General features: G+C 52.0%; 1 protein-coding gene and 1 long non-coding RNA gene across 3 annotated transcripts in view; one reads left to right on the forward strand and one right to left on the reverse strand.

Annotated features, from left to right (window-relative positions):
* Positions 1-1,536, reverse strand: part of LOC132649853 (uncharacterized) — a 50,247-nt gene extending 48,711 nt beyond the window's left edge. Inside the window, exon 1 of the long non-coding RNA XR_009588361.1 lies at positions 1,399-1,536. This is a non-coding gene — a long non-coding RNA (uncharacterized LOC132649853). The remainder of the gene's footprint in view (positions 1-1,398) is intronic.
* Positions 1,437-12,879, forward strand: Man2c1 (mannosidase alpha class 2C member 1). 2 transcript variants are annotated; one of them, XM_021633551.2, is made up of 26 exons: positions 1,437-1,746; positions 2,025-2,147; positions 2,429-2,552; positions 4,078-4,148; positions 5,631-5,808; positions 6,039-6,228; positions 7,358-7,464; positions 7,631-7,741; positions 7,936-8,028; positions 8,144-8,260; positions 8,449-8,544; positions 8,624-8,769; positions 9,113-9,236; positions 9,581-9,702; positions 9,792-9,877; positions 9,968-10,123; positions 10,314-10,428; positions 10,549-10,665; positions 10,892-10,996; positions 11,080-11,236; positions 11,336-11,479; positions 11,812-11,921; positions 12,017-12,096; positions 12,248-12,396; positions 12,478-12,587; positions 12,668-12,879. In XM_021633551.2, exons 1-26 carry the CDS (start codon positions 1,448-1,450, stop codon positions 12,792-12,794), a joined length of 3,357 nt encoding a protein of 1,118 aa, XP_021489226.1. In that variant the 5' UTR covers positions 1,437-1,447; the 3' UTR covers positions 12,795-12,879. The 2 variants fall into 2 exon arrangements, with proteins under 2 accessions (XP_021489226.1, XP_021489225.1); XM_021633550.2 differs by having other exon boundaries at positions 1,439-1,746; positions 10,327-10,424; positions 10,571-10,665.
* The last annotated feature ends 40 nt before the right edge of the window (positions 12,880-12,919 follow it).

The following is a 12,919-nucleotide window of genomic DNA, read 5'->3' on the forward strand; positions in this document are numbered from 1 at the left end:
TTATAATCAAGGTATGTTATTCCAACTAACAATCTCCAGTACTGGGGCCAATGAGGTGGATCAGCCTGTTAAGGTTTTTGCCACTAAACCTGAAGACCTGAGTTTGAAGCCAAGGTCCCACACAGGCACTGCCCCCACCCCACCCAATAAAATGTAACAATATTTTTTAAATTCCCAACACCACCATAAAGAAAATTCTGTGCCTGGGTTTTTTGTTTTTTTTTTTTTTTTATCTGACAAGGTCACACTGTAACCTAGGCTCCTTCAAAACTCAGGAATCCTGCTCCAGACTCCCCAAGTTGTGGAAGCACAGGTATGTGTGGCCATATTCTGCTTTTAGGGTGATTTTCTTGCAGGGTAATACATTTGCTGGTAACAAAAAACCTAATGGAAAAGCCCTGTAAGCACAACGGCTGAGGCAGCATGCCAGGAAGAGTAATCCTAAGAGTTTGATTTCCTCAGCTGTGGTTCACCTCCTCCGCTCCCTCAAGACGTGCTGGCCTAGAAGGATGACAGGATTAAGAGGCAGCCTGGGCAGTTGCTACCCATGCTTAGTCTTACTGCTTACAGCACCTTCATCTCCCTGCAGGTCAGGATTTCAAGGCCTCTTCAGGAGAAAAAGTCTTTGTGACCAATAAAACAGGGAACTTTTGTCAAGTTTTCACAAGCAGCAGAAAGTTATCTTTATTTTATATAAAATCTGATATTCTTGGTTGGTTTTCAGTTTTTTGAGACAGGGTTTCTCTGTGTAGCCTTGGCTGTCTTGGAACTCACTCTGTAGACCAGGCTTGCCTCGAACTCAGAGATCTCCCTGCCTCTGCCTCCCTGAGTGCTGGGATTAAAGGTGTGCGCTAACAAGGCCGGGCTCTTGGTCATTTTTCTGAGAAACCTGCATTTGAAATGTAAACCTGGCTATTTCCATTAGAACTGGCTAGTTAGATTCCTTCTGTGTTTTTTTTCTTCCTAGTGGTTTTCTGGATACCGTTAAAGCTGGAGGTTAGCTCTTGGCATTCAGGCTAATCTGGATTTGTTGACCTGCTGCGTCAGGTAAAAATCCGGACATTTAAATGATGGGCAACAACGGTGTATATAATGTACGTGGTGGACGGTTAGTGGGGCGCAAAGCCCCGTTTCCCTACTTCTTAATACAGTGCTCATCAGTTTGAAAACGCCCGAGGCAGCCTTGCTTTTCTCATACCCTGCCGCGCAGTGCTCAGTACCTTCCAGGGTTTCCCTCCGCATCCCTCGCCCTAGTCCTGAGTAACCTAGGCTGTACTCAAAATCGCTCTCTGGATGCGAAAATCCTTCCATTTACATTCCCGCCTCCACGAACTAGGGCTTCGTGCATCGCAGGCAATTCACTCTCCTTAGTGAACGACATCACCAGCTCAAACTTACCATTTTATTTAAGTATTATTCAACCAGCTGTCTTGACAGCTGGGATGAGATGAGAACCACCAAGGAGCAGCAGCTTCCGGGTTTTACCGGGATGGCTCCCCAAAGCCAGCCTCTTGCAAAAGCTGTGGTGTCCCAAGGAAAGCTGCTCGGGTCTGCAAGGTACTGGACGGATGCCGGAACCTTTGGTTCCAAACGGTGCAGCGAGCCGGCAGCACCAAGGATCTTCCGGGAGGAAAGGCGCATCGCCATGGCGGTAGCGCCGTTCTTGAAGCACTGGCGCACCACTTTCGAGCGGGTGGAGAAGTTCGTGTCCCCGACCTACTTCACCGACTGTAACCTTCGCGGCAGGTGTGGCCCCTGGCCTGCGGAGCCCTCAGGCCGCATCCGCGCGCTCTTCCCTTCCCTTCCGGAGGGAAACCCAGGCTGTGGCCACCCGGGCCGCGGAACAAAGTGTCCGCCACAGTCAGGGCAGGGCTGGGGAGAAAATGGTAGAGGGTGGACTGTGCTGCCGAGCTGCCAGGCGGTCCTCGCGGCGTTGGGTAGAGAGAGCGTTTTCCCACCCGTCGGCTGGCTCACGGGTGGAAAGGGATGGCTTCAAGCTCGCGCCCACTGGCTCCTCCTCCCAGGCTCTTTGGGGACAGCTGCCCAGTGACACTCTCCAGCTTCCTGACGCCCGAGAGGCTTCCCTACCAGGAGGCAGTGCAACAGAACTTCAGCCCCGCCCAGGTCGGCGACAGCTTCGGACCCACGTGGGTAACGCCCAGTTTGAGGAAGCTCCGCCCCTCTAAGTCCTCATTATCTTGGGCCTTAGACTGCTAGATGACAGAGAGTAGCGTCCTCTGCTGATGGAGTTCCTTCGTCTTTCGGTGTCTTCATCTGAATATTTTCATTGCTGCTGCCTCTGCCTCTTTCCCACTCATTTCTCAGATGCTTTCCCACCCATTTTCTCCATGCAGAAAATCTTAAGGCCCTGCTGACATTTATTCAAGAAACCATGTCTCAAGAGGGTTTCACAATGGCTCTCTTGCAGATGGTGTACTTGCTGGTTCCGGGTGGAACTGGTCATCCCTGAAGCTTGGGTGGGCCAGGAAGTTCATCTTTGCTGGGAAAGCGATGGAGAAAGCCTTGTCTGGCGTGATGGTGAACCTGTCCAGGTGAGGGGCCCTCCCCCTAGAGCCAGATACAGCCACAGAATAGCCTGGTGTTTGGAGAAGCCATGGCTGATTGACTGGGCCTCCAGAGTAGTTCCATGATTTTGGGACTGAGGAAATTGCCATTTGGACACCAGTGTTATAAACCCCCAATTTTCATAAACTATTTTTTATATAGTACATATTTGTTGGAGAAACTTAAGATCATTCTAGAATAGCATAAATTAAAGTATTTCCTCCCATGAATAATGAATCTCTTCTAACTTGGCTGACCATCAAAATCTATGTTATATGTTAAACATATATGTTAAACATTCCCCGGAACCATGTTATATGTTGTCTCATACTCAGTTTAATCTTTATAACCCTATATGATAGGACTGTATGTTTGTTTATAGGTGAAAAAATGAAGATAGAGTTTTCTATGATGGTTTCTATGATGGTTCATACAACTTTCATCCCAAATTCCAGTATCTGGGGTGAGAATTGTCTAAAAGAAAGCAGAGTCTACTCAACTTTCCTCCCTTCACTGGCTAACTATATATATCCCCTGGCACCCACCTTACTGAACACTGGGGATGAGAGTCTCAGAGTCTTTGGACTTTTTGTTTTGAGTTAACTGATCCCAGAACCTCACAATGCTAGACAAGTGTTCTTCCCACTGAGCCAATCCATCCCCGCCCAGCTTTGGACTTGGCATCCTCCTCCATGGAGCTCCAAAGTAGCTAAAATTATAGACCTGTATCAACATATCTAGCTCATTCCATGGGATTTTCCTTTAAGTATTCATGGGTAGAAAGGACACCAGAAGCCACTCCAGGCCTCCTAACTCCTGCCCAGGACCCTTCCTATAAGATCATCTGCAGGGACCCTGTGCTAAGACCAAGTTCTTAGCACAAAGATTTATGTGTCCCAGAGGGACAGAGGGGAAGGAATAAGAGAAAGGCAGGAGATAGAGGATGAGAGAGAAAGAGAAGGGAACAAGGGAGAGAAAGAAGGGATATTTGTCCTGGAGGACAAAGGACTGAGAAAACGACAGTTTGAAAGGTACTAGGGGAAACCCTGTATTAGGATGAGATGTTTAATTTTAATTGGCCATATTAATTAGGTGAGCCAGAGGAGGCTTTTGATTGCTGGACTTCAATATTCTAATAGCTGGATCTTGGTGGTCAGCCTTGGGAGGAGAAAGTGGCCAAATAAGGGACTAGATTCTGGTGGTAGGGATGTAAGCTAGCAGTTTAGCAAGGCAGAGAGAGTGGGGGAGAAGGACAAGGCCTGCTGGAGCCATGTTTGCCATGCTCAAGCTGGCCAGAATCCCTTTACCACCTGCTAGTGGACATATGCTTGTGTGCTGGCCATCAATGGTTGTGGCACTCGCTACCAAGGGTCCCTGATTAGCTTATCCTATCCTTTCCTGGGAGAGAGGACTCAGGGCTAGGCAGCTGGATAGCAAAGCCTGGCCACTTTTGATTCTACATTTGCTTTGAATTTTCTAAAGGCCTCAGGCCCTGTCTCTCTTCTCTTCCAGGGTTTGACAAAAGAGGGTGAAAAGACCAGTTATATCTTGACTGATAAGCTAGAAGAAGAAGAGCCTCGGAGGTAAGCAAGTTCCAGGGGACTAATGATGTAGGAGGACCTGAGGCCCTAGTGACCTCAGAGTTACAGCTACCCTCACATACTTTGGTTGCAGGAAGTTTGATTTTTTTTTTTCCTGACTGTAAAAATATTTACTGCTAGAGAGGGCTAGAGAGATGGCTCAGCAGTTAAGAACCCTTACTGCTCTTCTAGAAGACCTGAGTTTGGTTCACAACTGCCTATAACTCCAGCTGAATTCTGAGGGTATCTACATGCACATGACATTGACTTACCCAGACATAGACACATAAGTCTTAAAAGAATACTCCTTTCTTGTGGCAAATATAAAAGGACACAAAAAATAAATTATTCCTCTTAGACTTCCACTTAGGATGGCTGTTCTTCAAGGTTCTTTCAGCAAAACCTCTTTTTCCTAGTTGAGATTATATTTCTTTGATATTTTGCACTTAGATCTTTTAAACTCCATTTTTTTTTTTCATATTGAGGGGCCCTCTATGGTAACAAAAGCTAACAACACATTGGGTTTGGTTGTTTTTTGTTTTGATTATGACAGGGTCCCACTCTGTAGCCCTGGCTGTTCTGGAATTCACTGTGTAGACCAAGTTGGCTTGAACTTCTAGAATTACTTGCTTCCTTCCCCGCAAGTGCTGGGACCAAAGTTGGGTGCCACCATGCATAATCATTGTATTTTATACTCAACTCTATATTTTGTTGTTGCTGTTTTGGTTTGGTTTTTTGAGACAGGTTTTCTTTCTGTAGCTCTGGATGTCTGAGAACTTGTTCTGTAGACAAGGCTGGTTTCGAACTCATAGATCTACCTGCCTCTCAAGTGCTAAGATTAAAGGCCTCCATCACCACCTAGTGTTAACTGTAAATTGTTTCAGATTCTTCCAAACACTGGGAATAAGGTAAAGTGCCCTTGAGGGGCAGATGGAAATATTTATAGAATTGTGACGCTCTGAAGATTCTGGAAGAACATACTGAGAACTCCACATGGGAATCGACAGACTAGGAGGGGCTGGGGTCAGAAAGGTTTTGCTTTGTGACGCTGAGTTTAGCTTTAGCAGAGGACTCTGGCCAGGTGCTGCTTTTGGGAACAGATTGGCTGGTAGAGCTGGTGACTGAAAGTTAGCATTTGAAGAGCCAAACAAGTTTACTGTGCAGTGAGGGCTTTGAGACCAAGAGTGCCTTGCACAGACAGCTTTGGAAATGTGAAGTTTAACAGCAGTGTAGCTCATAGGAGTCCAAACTTAGCCATTATCCTTTCTGCCAATAACAAAACGTTCCTCAGGAGGACATGGATTTAAACTGGTATTTCTACCATGATTCTCCCACACATACACCTGACACCCATGGGTTCCTCTGGGAAGTGGATCCTAGAAGTAAATGAGGATCAATTGAACGACGCTTACTTGCCCCCTTCCCAAGCTCCCAGAACCTTCTGCCGGTCCATTGGCCTGAGACTGCCTCTGTCTGCATTTGTAGCTTGACCCTCTATGTGGAAGTAGCCTGCAATGGGCTTCTGGGGGCCGGGAAGGGAAGCATGATTGCAGCCCCTGACCCGGAGAAGATGTTCCAGCTGAGCCAGGCTAAGCTGGCTGTGTTCAACCGGGATGTCCACAGTCTCCTTGTGGACCTGGAGCTGCTGCTGGGTGTGGCCAAGGTACTGGAGCCCCTCCTCCCATCTGGACCCCTGCTCCAGGCAGATTTTTTCCTTGGGTCAGGTCACTGAAACTCTGGGAATCCGGAGTCAAAGAGAGTTTTTCTGTGTGAACAGGGATGGTTTTGGGAAGTAGAGCATTAGCAGTGGGGGAGCTTTACAGAGAACTCTTGAGAGACCAGCTGGAGCCTAGTTCTGTGCTTGAGTCATTAAACTTCAGAACTCTGCTACAGGGCCTCGGGGAGGACAACCAGCGCAGTTTCCAGGCCCTGTACACAGCCAACCAGATGGTGAACATGTGTGATCCTGCCCAGCCTGAGACCTACTCGGCAGCCAAGGCCCTGGCCTCCAAGTTCTTCGGCCAGTGTGGAGGTGAAAGCCAACATACGATCCATGCCATGGGGCACTGCCACATTGATACAGGTAGGGCACCGCTGGTGGTCGGGTCAGGGCGCCCTTTAATCCTTGCTTGTAGCTGAAATGCACAATATGATTCTTGGTCATATTTTGCCCTCCTAGACCTTATTTTTCCCCTTGTATAAAATGAGTCAGGGACCAGGCTGCGGTGGCGCATGCCACACTTGGGAGGCAGAGATAGGCAGATCTCTTGAGTTTGAGGCCAGCCTGGTCTACAGAGTGAGTTCCAGGACAGCCAAGGCTACACAGAGAAACCCCTGTCTCAAAAAAACAGAAAGAGTCAGAGATACTGGATCATGGACTCTACTAGCTATGGCTTGCTTCTTCTTCCAACAAACACTGACACCTCAAGAGGCCCCCTGAAAGACACTGGATAAGGAGCACTGTGGAGGCTGGTGACAGCAGAGTGGCCAGGCATGGGGATGTTGCATATGGGACCAACAGAGCTATTTCACCCCGCACGGTAGGGAGTTCAGAGAGGCAGAGTGACGTTGGAATTTAGTGAGAATAAAGGAAAAATTGAATTAGTTAAGACAGGGGCCCCGAGCACAGGGGCCAGAGTTCCAGGAGGGGTCATGTTCAGCTTTAAACCTGATGAGTTTGTAGTATCTCTTGAGAATTTCATATTTTTTTGTTTGTTTGCTCATTGTTTTGTTTAAGTACGGGTCTTTGCTATGTAGTTTTGAACTGATAGCAGTCCTCCTGCCTCAGCCTCCTGAATGCTGGATTACAAGGGTGAGCCACCCCACCTGAAATGCATGCTTTTAACAAGTTCCTTGCCGTATCTCCCACAGTATACAGCTTGCCCAGACAAGCCATGCTAAGCTTAGTTCTCATACCTCTGCCTCTGGGTAATCTGAACCTTAGAGTAAGGCTCTTCCAGGGCCTGGTGCCTCTGCCCTGGCAACTGATCTCAGTCCATCTTCCCCAACCCTCTCCTCCTGCCTTGCAGGAGGGACATGAAGTAACAGTGCAGGAGAGATACCACAAAGGTTTGCAGGGTAAACCTGGATAAGGAGAGGGTTAGGCTGACTCTCTGGAGCCTTAGGCTGGGTCTGTAAGGGTTTGGGGTCAGAGGAGGGCTGGGTATCTGTAAAGAGCAGCAACCTCATTGTCTCTCCACTCCCCTCTCTAGCCTGGCTGTGGCCCTTCAAGGAGACTGTGAGGAAATGTGCCCGGAGCTGGTCAACAGCTGTGAAGCTCATGGAGCAGAACCCTGAGTTCATCTTTGCCTGCTCTCAGGTCAGAGGGCAACTGTGGAGCAGCGGGCCTGATGGTCCCAAAGGTCTGGGACTTCAGAGGCCAAAAGTGTTCCTTACCCTCAGCTGCCCACAGGGCCACCAGACACCTGACAGTGAGGAGGGTCTTTTTCACTCCTGGCCCATCTCCTACCTCGTGTTCCCTACAGGCCCAGCAGCTCGAGTGGGTGAAGAGCCACTACCCTGGCCTGCATGCCCGGCTCCAGGAGTTTGCCTGCCGAGGACAGTTTGTGCCTGTGGGGGGCACCTGGGTAGAAATGGTAAGTGCCTATTTCTAGCACCATGCTCTCTCAGCTAGTCAGTCGGGCCTGAGATGAGCAAGATGGTCTTTTCCTGGGTAACAGGCCTGTGTTAGAGCACCCATTGCACCTTCACGACAGAGTGAAGTTGGCCCAAGCTCCTGCCTGGGTCTAGTTTGGTGCTAACCCCAGCTGTCTTGCTGTCCCCCTGGCAGGATGGGAACCTTCCCAGTGGAGAGGCCATGGTGAGGCAGTTCCTACAGGGCCAGAATTTCTTTCTGCAAGAGTTTGGGAAGATGTGTTCTGAGGTAGGCTGGTAGCTGCCTCACCAGGCTATACCCGGGGCCACTGGGACTTGGCCCACAGTTTAGAGGGCTGAGGCTGACATGGCTTCGCTGAGAGCTGAGAGCCTTATCTCCACAGTTCTGGCTGCCAGATACATTTGGCTACTCAGCACAGCTCCCCCAGATCATGCGTGGCTGTGGCATCAAGCGCTTTTTGACACAGAAACTGAGCTGGAACTTGGTCAACTCCTTCCCAGTAAGCAAGCCTCAGGGCTTAGGGTTGCAGGGTCTGGATTCCTTTTCAGGCTCCTGAGGGGCCCTCCACAAACCACCAAAACCCTGTTGAGAGTGTGGTAGGCCTCTGCCTGGATCACAGCTCACATGGGTGTGGATGGCCCACATTGCCCCAGGCTTGACTCTGGCCTCTCTTGTCTCTGCCGGCAGCACCACACCTTTTTCTGGGAGGGGCTGGATGGCTCCCAAGTGCTGGCACACTTCCCACCTGGCGACTCCTACGGAATGCAGGGCAGTGTGGAAGAGGTGAGGGGACATGGAATGTCGAGGATTTCAAAGAGGGCTGGTTCTCTTGTCCTAGGCTGACCTGTCCCTATCCATCTAGGTGCTGAAGACTGTGACCAACAACCGGGACAAGGGGCGGACCAACCACAGTGGCTTCCTCTTCGGCTTCGGGGATGGGGGTGGTGGCCCCACACAGACCATGTTGGACCGCTTGAAGCGGCTGGGCAACACTGACGGGCTGCCCAGGTCAGGCCTGAGCCAACATCAGCCTGGGCTCTCGAGCTACCTTCCTGTAGCCCCACCCTCAAGCTCTTTCCTTGAGCCTGCCCGTTGTTTCTATACAAGGCCTCAAACCCTCCACTGCACCTTGTGTCTCTCAAATCCTGGCCCATCAACCTTCCAGACTTCCACACTAGGGACGGGGTGGAGGGAAATTCTGAGGTACGAAGGGGCCTGAGTCCAACAGAATGCAGTGTACATAGGGGACTATCTAGGCAGTAGCTTCTCGGTTGGGGCCCTCTGGTCTGCGCTGTAGACAGGACAAACCGCAGGACTCCCAGCTGGGAACCCAGGCTTGTGTCTTCCTCAGGGTGCAGCTGTCTTCTCCTGAACAGCTCTTCACAGCACTGGAGACAGACTCCCAGCAGCTGTGCACGTGGGTTGGGGAACTCTTCCTGGAACTGCATAATGGCACCTACACTACCCATGCCCAGGTCAGGGCAAGGCTACCAGCCTAGAAAATAGAGGGTCTCGGTCTGCAGAGGGCTGTGGGGAAAGGATAGTGAGGGGCAGGGGTGGAACTCAGTGGGCTCTTTCTCTGAGTAGAAGGTTGGAAAAGAATCATAATAGCTGGGTCAATCCCAAACACAGACAGGAGGTGGGACAGAGCCCCTCTGAGGGAGGAGGGGTTGAGTGGGAGGCCACTTGAACTAAGTGTCCCAGGAGAGGCCATGTCCAAGAGGCCTTGGGAAGCTGTCAAGGGTTCTGAGCGAGAGCTTTGGAAGGTGTCCTGGGTCACAGCAGTCAAATCTAAGCCGATCCCCCTCCCTGGGCACAGCTCAAGAAGGGGAACCGGGAGTGTGAGCAGATTCTTCATGATGTGGAGTTGCTCAGCAGCCTGGCCCTAGCCCGCAGTGCCCAGTTCCTGTACCCAGCAGCCCAGCTGCAGCACCTCTGGAGGTCAGTCGGGTGCCTCTTCTTGCTGCTCACCTGACTTCACACCCTGCCACTGCCTGCCCCTTCCATGTCTCTGCCCTTGGTCCCTGTAGGCTCCTGCTCCTCAACCAGTTCCATGATGTGGTGACCGGAAGCTGCATTCAGCTGGTGGCAGAAGATGCCATGAGCTATTATGAAGGTGAGGCTGACCCTCAAAGCAGTTCCACTGCTCTCCACCCAGGGCCAAGTGCCCCATTACCCACCTGTGACCAAACCCATCTCTCTGCAGACATCCGTTCTCACGGCAGTACAATGCTCAGCGCTGCAGCTGCAGCCTTGTGTGCTGGAGAGCCAGGTCCCGAGGGCCTCCTCATTATCAACACGCTGCCCTGGAAGCGCACTGAAGTGTTGGCACTGCCCAAGCCTGGTGGGGCTCACAGTCTAGGTATGAGCTGAAGGGGAAGGCTAGTCCTGCAGCAGGAGAAACCAAGGCTAGACCGCATGGCAGGAACACTCCCCCGGGGATCTCTATCTTGGGGTACCCAATCTGGAGAGAAGTAGCTATGTACTATCCCACTCAGTTTATCTTTAACCCGAGCAAGGTTTTGAGGTCAGAGAGCTGCACTCATGCTCAGGCCTTGTCCCCAGCCCTGGTGACAGTGCCCAGTGTTGGCTATGCGCCTGCGCCCACCCCTACCTCACTACAGCCCCTGCTACCACAGCAGCCCGTGTTCGTGATGCAGGAGGTAGGTCTTAGCAGCTCCCGGGGGAGGGGCTAGTCTGGGATGCTCCTTGGTCTGGAGGAAGGGGCTGGGGCAATGCACAGCTTTAGGAGGGTTGGGTTGGAGGTGAGGAATACTACTACCTCAGCTCAACGATCCTTCCCCGCAAGACTGATGGTTCCGTGATTCTGGACAATGGCATCATCCGGATAAGATTGGATCCAACTGGCTGCCTTACTTCCCTGGTCCTGGTGGCTTCTGGCAGGTGCCAACCCTTCATTGTTCTAAATCCCATGCCTGGCAAGTAGATCCCAAACTGTGCTCTCTTCCCTTTGTTCCCTAGCCACCGCACTGCCCAAGTAGTCTACAAGCTCCTCTAGGCTGGAACCCACACATGGCGCAGGGCAGGCGGGGTTAGCATCTCCTGGCTCTATTTAACCTCTACCCACCAAGTAGAGCTGGAAAGAGCGCCGGTCCCTGTGTCCTTCCAGAGAAGCCATTGCTGAGGGAGCCCTGGGGAACCAGTTCGTGCTGTTTGATGATGTGCCGTTATACTGGGATGCGTGGGATGTCATGGACTACCATCTAGAGACACGGTCCGTGCTGGGCAGGGCCTGGGGGCGCCTGTGCCTCTGAACTCATGCTGCTCTGGCTTAGTGCCTGCCACTTTATCCCACAGGAAGCCTGTGCTGGGCCAGGCTGGGACCCTGGCAATAGGTGCTGAAGGTGGCCTTCGGGGCAGTGCCTGGTTCCTCTTACAGATCAGCCCCAACAGCCGGCTCAGCCAGGAGGTTGTGCTGGATGTTGGCTGCCCCTATGTCCGATTCAACACCGAGGTAGAAGGGCCAGAGTAGTGGCTATCTTTCCCTGGTGGGGTTGCTATGGAGGCTTAATGCCCTTCTTTTGGCCTCACCCTCCCTCCATTCCACTCCCAGGTACACTGGCATGAGGCCCACAAGTTCCTGAAGGTGGAGTTCCCTGCTCGAATCCGGAGCCCGCAGGCTACCTATGAGATCCAGTTTGGGCACCTTCAGAGGCCTACCCACTACAACACCTCTTGGGACTGGGCTCGATATGAGGTCTGACATGGGGGAAAGGTTGGGGCTTGGACTCATCCCTGACTGAGGAGAGACTAGTTTTGTGGCTTGATGACAAAAGGAGGAAAATGACTGGCCCCTGAGGTTTTAAATACAGGCCAGGCGTCAGGCATTTGCTAAATGCTTTACTTTGGTTTGATACTATAGCCACTGGTACCGTTCCACAGATGAGGAAACAGGAAGACAGGTGGGATGGCATGCCCAGGGCTTCCTAGAGTGGCAGCTAGGATTCAGCCACAGGCTCCAGAACTCACTCCCCTACTGAGAAGGGCTTTGGGGTGGAGCCAGCCACAGGCCTCGGATCTGCCCCCCAGGTGTGGGCGCACCGCTGGATAGATCTGTCTGAGTGTGACTTTGGGCTGGCCCTGCTCAACAGCTGCAAGTATGGAGCGTCAGTGCGAGGCAGCGTCCTCAGCCTCTCCCTGTGAGTGCAGCGCCTCCGAGGCCCAGGGCTGGCGTGGGCCTGCGGGGCTTCCTGCGCCTCAACTCCAGCCTTCCCATCTCTCCCTCCCACTCCAGGCTGCGTGCACCTAAGGCCCCAGATGTTACTGCTGACATGGGGCGCCATGAATTCACGTATGCCTTGATGCCACACAAAGGTAAGTACCAGGGTGATGGGGCCCTTTTTTGAGGTAAGGGTTAAACCAAGGCACTGGGGGTAAATTGAGGCAGCCCAGCCCCGTATCTCCTCCAGAGGCACTGGGGGGAGCTCTCATTGTCCACATGTGTTTCTTTCTGGTCATATCCCAGGTTCCTTCCAAGAAGCTGGTGTTATCCATGCTGCCTACAACCTCAACTTTCCCCTGCTGGCATTGCCAGCTCCAGGCCCAGCACCTGCCACCACCTGGAGCGCCTTTTCCGTATCTTCCCCGGCTGTCGTGTTGGAGACCATCAAGCAGGCAAGGGACAGGATGGTCTGGGGAGGTTCCTGGGATGCACAGGTTCTTGGCCCTGCCTACTTCCCTGCCTTCCTTTCACAGGCCGAGAAGAGCCATCAGCACCGCACACTGGTTCTGAGGCTGTATGAGGCTCATGGCAGCCATGTGGACTGCTGGTTACACACATCGCTGCCTGTTCAGGAGGCCATTCTGTGAGTGGAGACGGGACGGTGTAGAGGTGGGACCCTGCCTTTGGCAGTCCTTAATGCCCTCTCCTGTTCCCTCTGTCCAGTTGTGACCTCCTGGAGCAGCGAGACCCTACTGGTCACCTGTCCCTTCAGGACAACCGCCTGAAGCTCACCTTTTCTCCCTTCCAAGTGCGGTCCCTATTGCTTGTGCTCCAGCCTCCAACAAACTGAATCTTGTTTGTGGAGGGCTTTGGGAACTCCTCATTTCCATCTCCCCAGCCGGAGGCATTTTGTACAATAAATGCTTAGATTAGCAGTCCTGTGGTCAGGCCTTGCTGCTCCCCTCAGGGCCACTC

This window comes from Meriones unguiculatus, chromosome 1 (assembly GCF_030254825.1).
Source record: "Meriones unguiculatus strain TT.TT164.6M chromosome 1, Bangor_MerUng_6.1, whole genome shotgun sequence".
NCBI lineage: Eukaryota > Metazoa > Chordata > Mammalia > Rodentia > Muridae > Meriones > Meriones unguiculatus.

Coding starts and splice junctions, on each gene's coding strand:
- Man2c1 (XM_021633551.2), top strand. CDS start 1,448: ATGAGAACCACCAAGGAGCAGCAGCTTCCGGGTTTTACCGGGATGGCT. Junction 11,237..11,335: donor ATGTCCGATTCAACACCGAG/GTAGAAGGGCCA, acceptor TTCCACTCCCAG/GTACACTGGCATGAGGCCCA. Junction 12,588..12,667: donor CCTGTTCAGGAGGCCATTCT/GTGAGTGGAGAC, acceptor CCCTCTGTCCAG/TTGTGACCTCCTGGAGCAGC.